The sequence below is a fragment of the Condylura cristata genome, unplaced genomic scaffold (assembly GCF_000260355.1).
Source record: "Condylura cristata isolate star-nosed mole 26May11 unplaced genomic scaffold, ConCri1.0 scaffold00009, whole genome shotgun sequence".
NCBI classification, from domain to species: Eukaryota; Metazoa; Chordata; class Mammalia; order Eulipotyphla; family Talpidae; genus Condylura; species Condylura cristata.
In genome coordinates this window covers 52,272,947-52,285,456 of record NW_004567110.1, presented here as the reverse complement: position 1 = coordinate 52,285,456, position 12,510 = coordinate 52,272,947, and the positions used below count along the sequence as shown (strand labels likewise).

At 39.0% G+C, this 12,510-nt stretch overlaps 1 protein-coding gene across 3 annotated transcripts in view; it reads right to left on the bottom strand.

Moving 5' to 3' along the window:
• The window catches only part of LOC101630357 (aspartyl/asparaginyl beta-hydroxylase), a 195,362-nt gene that overhangs the window by 14,757 nt on the left and 168,095 nt on the right, over positions 1-12,510 (bottom strand). For all 3 annotated transcript variants that reach the window (XM_012722985.1, XM_012722984.1, XM_012722986.1), the window contains 3 exons: positions 7,921-8,056; positions 1,987-2,078; positions 1,485-1,618 (listed from right to left, as the gene is read on the bottom strand). In XM_012722985.1, coding sequence (XP_012578439.1) covers positions 1,485-1,618; positions 1,987-2,078; positions 7,921-8,056 — 362 coding nt within the window. The remainder of the gene's footprint in view (positions 1-1,484; positions 1,619-1,986; positions 2,079-7,920; positions 8,057-12,510) is intronic.

The window sequence follows — 12,510 nt, the reverse complement described above, 5'->3', positions numbered from 1 at the left end:
TAAGATTTATTTATGCTTACAGAACTGGGGTATAGGCCAGAGGTGTGGTGGGTGAGAGGATTCACCAGAGACAGAGTGAGGAGCAGAACAGGCAGATCATTGAAGTACACTGCTGAGGGGAGCAGCTGGTGGGTCAGGAGAGATCTGTTGCCGCCATGTGGATCACCTCTGGGGCTGGTGGGGATCAAACTCATGCGGAAGTGGCTTTAGCTTCTTAGTGTTGTGCTTTAACCCACTGCGCCACAGGGGGTGGGGTGGGGGTGGGGTGGCGGAGCACATCCTTCCTATCTTTAAAGGCCACTGCCATTAGGATTCCCAAGCCTCGGAGGCAAATCAACTATCTGCTCACTGACCCATCTGCAGCATTTTTATCTGTGTCACTTTTATAATTCACATGTCACTTGAGCAGTGTGATCTCCCATTGGGCACATCTGCAGGGGAAGGCCCCATCTGGCTCATCAGTGAATCCCTAATGCTGCTGTGCCCTGTCCGGGGCAGGCAGAAACTGCCAATAACATCTGAGAGACTGTCCACTCCAATGCGGCCCTCTACTAAAAGTCATGAGAAGCTGGTAAGACCACTTGTGACTGCTTTCTAGGAGTTTATGGCTCATAGAGACTAGACTGATACATACAATTAACAGAAAGCAAGGGAAGATAAACAAAAGGATTACCATGAAGACATACCGTGCACACTCATAGAAATCAGAAGAGAGGCTCCCCTTTATGAAACTAAACTGAATCTTAGTAACAGGCTTATTTTGGAGGGCTAAAAAGACAGGCATTCCAGGGGAAAGTAGTAAAAGGATTAGGAAAAGGCCTAGGAGAAAGGCCCTAACTTTGACCATAACACTGTTGGAGTCAGAACCTGGGTTAAGCACCTCATGTGCATGATTTCATCTTAACTTTACAATAATCCCGCAGAGTAGAACATCACTACCCATTTCCTAAGTAAGGAGGCTGAGGCTTGCAGGGATTAAACAAATGGCTGAGGTTAGAAAGGACTAGTTGGCAGAGATTGGGATTTGAAAAAGACAACAGGCTTCCATTTTACCACTTTGATTCCTCTAGAGCAAAGCGTAAGTAACACCTGGGGTTTTCTTTGGGGAAAAGGGAGCTCTTTGTACATGTGAACAGTTCAAGTCATAAATCAATAAGCACAATGTGAAATATATGTGAGACTCAACAAAAGTTAGCGGCTTTAAATGCAAGTCTGTCCGTCCAGAAAGAGAATCGAGAAGGCTCACCAACTTGATGAGAGTGGTCTGGTGAGAGATGATTCAGGAGGGCAATCATAGAACTGGGGGTTATCTCAACAGAAAGCACAAAAGAGCGACAAAAACTGAAGTCTGGATCAATATTACCTGCCCAGTCTACTTTAGCTACAACAGAAGAGAAATTATCCAACTGAACATAGCTGTGTTGCAATCAACAGTTATGCTCAGAGGTGATGGATGAGAGAGGAAATGATGGGAGGAAACATACTTGGTCTGGTTGGCACAGCGGATCTTGCAGCCTTCCTTGGGAATCACTAAGCCCAGATGCATTCGGAGCCTGCAGTTTGTGGGCCCCGTGTGAGGCCACACGTGAGTTCCTGGATGCATGACAGAATATTTGATCTGCAAAGAAAATGTAACACACCATTCATCCATTTATCAAGGTGTGGAGGAACAGCTAAATTAAAGTGACAATACAAAATTACTGTCAATTTGGATTAGAGCCTTTGTAAGACTCAGAATTTATATTCATCTTATTTCTTTGTGAAGGAGCTAAAAATAAAGATTTCCATTTTCCACCAAGTGATAAACATGGAACATTTTCCACCCTCAATTCTGACGTCAACCACATGAAATTATGTTTTATTAAGAAGGGGATAAAAAAGACATTTGCTGAGCCGAAGGAAATAACCATTTCTTTATAAATGTTACCATTATTTTAGTACTAATAACTAATTGTGTTTTTTCCAGCCCTGAAATCCTCTTGGTACCTGTCCTCTTCTGCATCCTGTTGTCTCAGGGAATTTATCTAATAAAGAACAGGTTTTAGGAGCTCCTTTGCAGGCATTTTCATTTCTTCTTCCTAGAACAATAAATGATAAAACTATGTTAGAAATAAGTCATGGCAGAGTTTTAATTCACCCTGCTTAAACCTTCTACAATCTAGATTAACATTCCCATTGTACAGTGAGATGGCCGAGTATATATAAGAAGGTAAAGCTTTTTGTTTCAATAAAGAGTGACTGAAAGAGCAAGGACAAGAATTCTGCACCGCGCTAGATTATTTGACTATGGATTTGAATGGTCAAGGTAACTGTTGAACACTTATCTCCCCTATGTGGCAAGCAGACTAATGGCCACTTTCCCAAGAGTCTACATCCTAAGCCCAGGAACACGTGACTGCATTATATTACATGGCAAAGGAAAGTTAAGGTTGCAAATGACTTTGATATTTCTAATCAGCGACTTCTAAAATAAGGAGATCATCCTAAATTAACTGGTGGGTCCAGTGTAGTCACAGAGTCCTTAACTGTGGAAGGGGCAAGCAGAAAAGTCAGTGCAAAGACTAAGTCAGAGAGAGACTTGACTGCTCATTGCTGTCTTTGAAAATGAAAGGGGACCACAAGCCGAGGGATGTGGACAGCACCTAGAAGCTGCCCCAGAAGGAATGAGGCCTTAGGACACTTTGATTTAAACCTGTTGTAGTCATCTGGCTCCAGAACTGCACAGACAACAAATCTGTATTATTTAAACAAGTATGCTTGTGCTAATTTGTTACAGGAGTCACAGTAAACTAAAGAATGAAATCAGCTTATATTTATTTATTTATTTTTAATGTCTTTATTATACCACCCTTAGTTTTTGTACAATGTACGAATTCCTGGTGAAATGCCCACCACCAATTCCCCTGTGCACCATCACCATAGTCCCTTGTGCTCTTCCCTCCCCTGTCCTGGTCCTCCCTCTTTTCCCCTCCCTATAGAATGTCTCCGATCTATAATTATCTGATGATTTTTATGTTTACTTTATTATAGTTACTCCACCCCACCCCGATTCTTTATTTGGCTCTTCTACATTCCTCCTATAAGTGAGACCATGAAATTTTTTTCTTTTTCTTTCTGGTGTATTTCACTGGGTACGATCTCTTCCAGCTCCATTCATGTGCAGGGCATGAGTTTATCCTTTTTGATTGTTGAGTAGTATCCAAAGGACACAGAAACATTAATTTAAAAGGAATGAATGCACCCATATGTTTATTGCAGTACTATTTACAATAGGTAAGCTATTAAAGTAGCCCAAATGCCCAAATTAGATGACTGGATCAAGGAGATGTGGTATATTTACACAGTGGACTATTACTTAGCTTATATTTCTAACCTGAAAATGTCTATCTAGTGTTGTATTAAAGAGTTACCTATGCATTCTTTTTTAATTAGAATTATTTTTTTTCCCTTGTACAGACTGTCCTTCTTATGTTGATAAAGGATAGGTTTTAAATGAAGAGGGGAAGAGATGATTGTTCTTTTATTTCAGTAACTATGTCAGGAACATATTCTGGTGCCTAGTTTTAGGTATCCTGGCCTATGCATTTCCTTCATCATCTGCAAGATCACTGTCTCCTAGGGAAGTTACGCTCAGGAATGTAGACATCACCATTTTCTCTAATGAAGGTCTCAACGGGCTAAAATCAAAGTCTCAGCAGGCCACATTCCTTCTGGGGGCAGCATCTAGGTGCTTCCACAGCCTTGGCTTTGATTCCCTTCTATATTTTTAAGGATTTTAAAAATAGAAATATTTTAATGGCCTAGTCAAGATTCCTAGAAGGGAATGCTACATATAAAGCTGGGTACAATTTTAATTGTTAGTTCTCAAATAATCATCTACTGTGAATGAAATGAAAATCATCAAGAAAAGCAACTTATAGGTATTCTCAATCAATGAACTTTAATACTTCACTTGTTCATTTTTTTTTTAAAGCAGTGGAATTTTGCTTTTTGTTTTTTTAAAAAATATAATCATTCAGTAAATGTTTTCACAGGTCAAATCATGTTTTAATCTCCTTTTCATTTTAAAGGTTTTCTAAGGAAACAACACATTTATCAGATGCCCTTTTCACCATTGTTTTCCACTTTTGAATTCTAGATCCAAATTGTACGGCCTGTTTCAACAGAAAAGTGGAAGCTATTAAACCAAGTTTTATTGCTGCAAGGTACAAAGTTAGGTTTTCACCAGTTCCATGCAATGAAGTCAAGATTGCTTTCCCCCTAACTGATAGGGAATTCAGAAAGGAGACAACATAAGAAAGGAAATCTTCTTTTCCGTGATCACCAATAACTTTGTTACCATGACCAAGATTCCTAGAAAAAAATTCAGCCTAGTTCCACCTCAATTTCCTAATTAAATCCTTATAGCCCAAGTGTCTGAAGAGGACACAATGATGACAATAACCTACAAATTGTTCATCTGCATCATTTGCAAGAAGAATTACCTTTGTTTCACTTCATCCTAGATGTTAACCAGCCAATTCCTTTATAAGCAAACCCAGACTGCACAGACTATGCTATCGTGCCAAGCTGTATGCAAGAGCTAGACTAACTGGCATATTTGAGTTCTTCTTAATTAGCACAGTTCTTCCAGAAAAATATTAATTTTAACAAAATAATCAAATCTGGGAAAGGCTTGCAGTGTGAATTCCTTTAGTTCTATTCTTCCTATGATTCTATCTGGTCCTATGAACAGCTTATCCAGACTGTTAGCAGTAACAGCATTTTTAGACCCTTCAGAAGGGGTTTCACAATGATTTTTCTGCCTTTCCTTTTTATTAAAAGTAGCTGATACATTTCTTTCTTTAGTCATGAAAATCACACTAAGAAAATCAACTACTGATAGCTCATTTAAGGTGATCTGACAGCAAGAGTTGCACTGACCATGGGATCAATATTTCTAGAAAACAGGATTGCAATATTTACCTTCCTATCACAAGTTTTCAAAAGTTCATTTGATATCAGGCTGTCATCCCTGGGTAAACACAAGGCACATCTCTTGACTGCAAAACTCAGGACATCAATGAACTGTTTCCTTTATGCATCCATCAGTAAAAAAATCCCTAAATGTTTCACTTGTAGGTGGGGCAGTTGTAATGATACTGCAATGAACCTCAAATGGAGCTTGAGGGAATAACACATCTAAAGGAACAATCTTCATGTCTGAAGATTGTCTTCATTTGTTACCACCAATACAAATGTTGGTAAGTCTGCTGACATTTGAGTGAGGGTATTAACACATTCATTGATAACATTCTCTCCAGAAATATATTTCCAAAGATAAAATTTTTAACCCTCACATCTAGAAATGGAAGTAGATATGATATCAATTCTGAAAATTCCTGCCATTGATTAGACACCAACTAAAGAGAGAGAGAAATGCTTACTGAAATGACTAAAATACCAAAGTAAGCTATGACAACCAAAAATAGCCTTACCAAACGATGACAATGACTAGAAGCTTGATTGTATAGAAAACATAATCTCAACCTTTGAATTTATGGGATGAGTCACAAAATATCAGATTAATCCTTACAAGTGGAAAGATAATTAAACATAATTTGAGTATTGCTTTCTTCAGTTTTAACCATGACTCTACAAAAGACTTGTCCATTCCACAGGAACACACAGCCTCTTTCATCTTTCATAGTCCGGGTGTTCAAAACACCTCTCAAGTGAAGGACATGACCAGAAAGTAAACAGTGGTAGTTAACATTAGACTTTCACAACTGTTTACTAATGGTGGACCCCTGTCCTTAAGGACTGCAGAGCAAATCATCTTTCAAATCTTTGCTCAAATGCATAGAAAAGCTTACAGAAATGCCACACACTGTTGAAATCAAGTATGACTTGATTTTGGTCTTGTGTAAGTTTTCTACTTCTTGGCATTATTTTTCCCCCCAATTCATCCAGTATATTTGTTTTTAGAAAACATTTCTGTTCAGTCTGCAAAAAAGATGTTGCTGTTCTTTCCTGTTGTTGCCTTTATATTTTCTTGTTCTTCAGGAAATTGCTCATCCACAATTTTTGATCTTTAATAGTGCTGCTGATACTCTCCTTTGCATGGCTAAGCTGTCAGCAGAAACAAGCCAGTAACTGCCACAAGCAGTCCCTGAGATGCCCACCAGATGGGCATGGCTTCCAGAGTGTATGGCTGCATAGTGCATGGCTTCCAGAAGCTCCATCTTTGCCATGAGTCCTACATATCCATAGTACTTTAGCAAACAACCTCTACATGTATGTTAACTTTTACTAGGTTATCCTCTTCTCAATTGAGTAAAATCTTAGAGGCTATTTTAGTTACTAATATAGTACTTCAAATGAGATGAATGATGTCAATTTGGACAAATAGATCCTGGATAATTCATCCTAAAGCATTCTCCAGTACTACTTTTCCATATCTACCCACACACAGGATGTGAAGATGGCTTGGCAAGAGTCCCCAATTCTGGGTTCTGTGCTATGTGCAATGTTTTTATGAAGTCTGATGGCTTGAGGAGCAACCAGAGCTAGCTAGATTTCATGGGTACAATAGGGAGGGCAGAGCAAGTGCCACTGGAAGAGCAGAAATGATGTAACTGAAAGATAAGTAATGAATGGGTAACTATCCAAGTGTTTGCCTCCTGGTCAGGACTGGATTAGAGGGCAACCAATCCTTTCAACTCCTAATTGTTTCTGGTCCTCAGGGCTTGGGGCAGCTAGATAATAGATGTCCCATATTCCTGATTCCCACTGGTACTTTTTACTATTCACACATGATCGTGAGGGGTCAGGAATCAATAACAGTCTTCTGGTGCTCACAATGAATCCCAAAGCGATTCATCTGATGCCTACACACCTGCTGAGGGAGGTACCAGTCATATGTTGCTTTATACAGGAGGATGAGAGGCATCAGGTGAAGTTCTGAATGCTTAAGGCCAACAGATTTGACTCATTTCAGTAAGATGGCACAGGAAAAAAAATAGCAAGTTGTTCACCTATTGACCTTATAGCTACATGACAAAGTTTTTATTGGTGAAAATCTGAAAGTCCCTTGAGATGATATGATTTCTCTCCCAGTGTTTCCTTGAAAATATTACTGAGCTAATTTCCTCTCTTACATGTAAGATATTCTGAAAGCATCACTGAGATAAACTGTTTTCCTGTCCTTGAATGTAAACCGACTGCTTATTCTCCTCTCTATTTTGTGTAGCCAAAGATGTGCAGCACATATGTTTAGTCCTCAAAATAGACTTATTTTGGTGTAGCTCTTGTTAGCCAGGTTATCCTGATTTTTAAAGAAAATAAGTGGAAAGAGATTTACAGAGAAATTTCAATGGTTCTCATGTTAAGGACAGACTGATTACTAATTTACATATATGAGCCTGGGTCTGGATTCAGGGCCAGGAGTATCAGATTGAAGATGAACCACTTTTTATTACTGAAGAGCTCACACAACAGTTACTATCTCTTGTCACACCTGTTTTATCATCTCTAACACTCTCCTATGGTGACATCATTTTGGCATGCTATGTCACTTCCGTTCACCAGGAGTGATGACGAGGTTCAGGGGTTCTTTTTTCTAAGACATTGATAAGCACTCACAGTGAACTTCTGACTACAGAAGAATATCATTTGTAACATACTGCTTAATAGGCAAGACCAGGAAAATTAAATGCTGTTTATATATGTTTATCCAAAGTACATGTTTAAATATACACACATGTATCTACATCTGCATACATAAGAGTTCATATATAGGTCTTTAATGGATTTTGATAATCTAGGTTTTATGGGCACTTTCCCTTAAAGTTAGAGCAACTGGGCTTTGGGGAATATCACCAGAAGACTCATGCCCAGTTCCTGTCAGCTTGAGAGAACAGTCTGGAGTCAGGAGCTCACCTTGCTGCCACAGAGTAAACTGGCTCCAATCGCCCTTCTCTCTCAGGTTCTCATCTTCAGGCAGGAAGAGGCCTTGGGCTTTATCCATCACAGCAAGACCTTCATCGCGGATTAACTTCCAATTTCTTTCTAAGGACTAGAGGAAAGATCTTGATTTTACTGGGCTGAAAATATGCCTGGTAGAACAGCTTATAGTCTCAATTCTTTGCTTGCTTGATTAATAAAGTAATGAAATGTTTGTTCTCACCGAAATTGCTTATCTCAATTTTCACTGTGAACTCTTGTCAAGAGTGTAAAGGAAAAATAGCCTAATATTAATTTTCAGAAAAAGAAGGCTTTGTGCCATGAAAATGTCCTTATTTCCTAGGAATCTCAAAGGATAATCTCCTCTACCATTTGTTTTTGGATTTGCCTAAAGGTTATTTATTTTTAAAAAGATCACAACCAAACAAAAGTATAGATCTTGCTGATCTTATCACATCAAATTACTACACTGAGTTCCATCAGATAACTGAACATCCAGAATAGAATACAAATCACTAAGTTAATTTCATCTTTCAATACAGTTCCTCATAAAGATGCCATTCAACAGGGTAAATATTAATTAAACTTTCAAAGACATTGGAAATGTGTTCATTGGAGCCTTGGATGTATTATAAACTTAATAGCACAGACTATTATAGTCATAGAACAAAGCAAATAAATGCCCCCGTGCTTAGAATTCAGCCAAACAGAAAAATAATCCTTGACTTCTCATTTGTGAGAATCCTTTACCTCCTGTCAGAAAACAGATGTACAATCAATAGAGCTTGGAGTGATGGTACTACTGGTACATACATCCAGGGGCTGAAAGAGGGAGTCAGAAACTTGTCTTCTAAATAATCCTCAAGATTACACTATGTTGGGGTGGGGGCAGAGTGGGGTGAGGCAAGAGCTGGTAGAGAGGCAGGGTAGGCCTTGGAGTAGCAAACCTAAAAGAATTACTCTCAGGAGAAAAGAATAAAAACTGTTTTCCTGTATGAAAAAGACAGTGTAGAGATGAAACAAGAATTTGAAATGTTAACAATTTTAAACATTTCTACATTAAAGAAGTGGATAGAGTAGTTGAGTATATGGAATGTGGGTAGAGAGGAATACAATAGCTGATTTCAACAAGAATGGGCCTCAAGAGCAAGGACCTAGAACTAATAAGTTACAAAGAGAAAGATTTTGACACAAAAAATGAAGACAATTAGAGCTGTCTGAAAATGGATTGAGGTGCCTTGTAAAACACGGTTCTCTATCTTTTGAATTAGTCAAGTGAAGCCCAAAAGACCAATTATTGGATAGAACAAAGCACAAGATAATATGTAGTGATTTTACCAACTCATGCTTTATGAATTCATGATTCAAGGCAGGAAAAAAAGAAACCAGGCAAACTGCACAGGCAGAAGCTCTAGGAAAGACAAATGCCTCAGAGATCTGTGTAAAAACAGGCCTGCAGTCAGGCCTAAGGTCTCCTATACCGTGCGAAAGCAAATTGTTCATTAAAATATCCTAGGGTAAGAGATCGATTTTAAGGTTACATAATGATTTTACATTCATTTCCCCCTTGTTTCCTTCATTCTATTGGTCTATTTTTTTCCCCCTTTACTTTCAGCTAAATAGTTACATATTAAATAGTAAGATATTTAAAGTGTATATTGTGGAGATCTGATACACAGATACAGTGTAAAAAGACTCCTCGCATCCAGTTAATTAACAGCCTCTTCACATATTTATCTTTGTATATGTGTGTGTGAATATACACCTTTTACTTTAATAACAAATTTCAATGATATGATACAGTGTTATTAATTGTAGTCATCATGTTTTACATTCCATCCTCAGAACTTAAAACTCATTTTATAGCTGAGAGTTAGAAGCCTTTCATCAACCTCTTCTTATCCTGCCCATCCCCTAGACTCTGGCAATCACTTTTATGCTGTTTCTATTCGTGTAACAATTTGCTTTCTCTGCCTGGTTCATTTCATTTAGTGTACTGCTAGAAAAGTCCATCCACTTTGTTGCAATGATGGGATTTCCTTTTTTCTCATAACTGAAAGATAGGTGTCATACAACAAACATCTTTAGCCATTCACTCATTAATACACACTGATGTGCTTCCACAGCTCAGCTACTGTGCATAATGCTTCAGTGAAAATGGGGGTGCAGACATCTCTTCATTATTCTGTGCTTATTTCCTTTAGACATATACCCAGAAGCGGGTATGTTGTTCAAGTGATAATTCCAGTACTTTCTGGAGGGAATTCTAATTGTTTGCAATCATACCTGTACCAACTGACTGATTTTAGTTTTCTGTTTCTGTGATTTCTTCCTGGTGCTATGTGCCAAACCCAACGGCTGTACCAACACTCTCTCTAATTACTTCCTATCAGTGCTGGTCATCTAACCCCCCAATATTTCTGATAAGACTTCATCCCAAAGTGGATAATCTGTGATTAGCAAGTCTCATTGTATTTCAATAAAGGGACACTCAGAAGACCTCACTTGGGCAGGGCCCTGAAGTCAGAAAATATGAGGGTTCTGTTAAGAATCCCACGATTGTGGGAAGAAAAAAATGAATCCCAGATATTCACTACCTCTCAAATGCACCTAAATTGCCAACACTCCCTGTGGTTATTGTAACTTGTTCAAGTACCTAGATCAATCTGTTATATTCTTGTTAAAGTGCCACAAAGACAGGGGGAAAATTACCTCTCCAACACATGAAATTACTTTCCAGGTGAGGTTATTGGTGTCTTACATAGGCAGGCTCTCCTCCACCCCTCTCCGGGTATTTTAGTAGTTTCTTTTCTTTTGAAAGCTGATTTTAGGTACATCAATGGAAAGAGCTCATCTTTTTAACTAAAATAGGATACAAGCCCTAAGAGAAATGCTTAACTGATTATGTCACTAATGCAATTCTTTTATATTTTACCTGAGAGCATGCTGCTTCTTTTCTTTTTTCTTTAAGATTTATTTATTTATGCATACAGTATTAGGGTACAGGCTAGAAATGCAGGGGTGGTGAGAGGATTCACCAGAGACAGAGCAGGGAACAGAACAGACAGATCCAGGGAGTACACTGCTGAGGGGAGCAGCCAGCGAGACAGGAGAGGTCTGCCGCACCATGTGGGTCACCTCCAGGGCGGGGATCAAACTCCGAAGCTGAGCTATCTTCATAGTGCTCCCGCTGCACCACCAGGGAGGTCCCTGCTGTTTCTTATATGTGAAGTGTTGACATCTCTACCTTCCTCTTACTGCCTTTCCTCCATACTCCCCTGAGAATTGCTGAGGTACTTTTACATGAGTAGAAATGGCTTTTCAAAAAACCCTTTTCACTTCTTGGTTTACACGGTACACAGGTGTTAGGTGACAGACTTTTGCTCAAAAGTAGCAAAATAGTACAGCCAGATCTCCTCAGGCCCAGTTGGAAACAACTGTGCTACACTCTACAGTTTTGCTCAATACTTAGAAGCCAAGTATATTTTCATTCTCAAAAAAACATTTTGAGTTTGATATCTGTCACAGAATTTTACAACAGGAAGAATCCATACTGCTAATCTAGTGAAAACTTTTCCACCTCAGGGAAGACAGAATCACTCTTGGTAGTTAATGAGCCCAACATCTCACAGGCCGGGGGCAGGAATCGGCTCTGCCATGTCCCCACGATTCTCCCTCCAGCACCTATGGGAGAAGGTCCGGGTCAAGCTGTGTTGGCATCGGTAGGTACCTGAAGGGCCCTGGAGACAACGTGCTTCCCACTGGCACTGTGTGTGCCTCAGACGAGTTCACCTTCCTAACAACTGGGAAAAGTGGGCTAAGCAAGTTATCACAGCCTTTAAACCTGGTGACATAACAAACACAGCAAAGACAGTAGCAAACAAGGTCTGTGTGATCACTGGAAACATTTCTCTTACCACAGTAATGACTGCACTTGGAGGTGTTTTTCAACTTGAGAAAGACACTGCAGGGGAGGTTCTCTATTATGGACCTCAGGGATAACTCTGGGATGAGACCTAGTAATATTATTTTTAAACACAAGTCAAGGTACTACAATGAGTAGGAGATTAAACACTGGTTGAATTGGTCTGGCTGCGGGGGAAGAGGAGAGAGAGAATGAGAGATAATATGATTTTCTTCTATAGTAATATAACTCAGTTGTCTGAGATGGCAAAAATTCCATTTTTAAAAGAAAATCCAAAAGGAACTTAAAGGTTCACACAGAGCAAGCCATACCTACATTTTGAAAGGAGGTATCTGAAATGTTATTTCCTAAATTCCTGCACTTCACAACTGAAAAGAAAAACTGATAGGGTTTGAAATTAAATTGGTTGTTCAGAAGACAGTCTCTCATTCACACTTCTTGTGGCTGCACAGACTTTAAAAAATATGATTGTTTTTACAAATGCCATAGGGCCTTATGAACCCATCATTGACACTTACCTTCAGTTAAACTCAGTTGCACTTGTACACTAAATTGCCCTCTCAGTTTTAAGCCTCCTTAATCCCATAGTACATTCTGCTCTCTTTAATCTAATTTATATTCACTTCCAGGCAATAGACTCA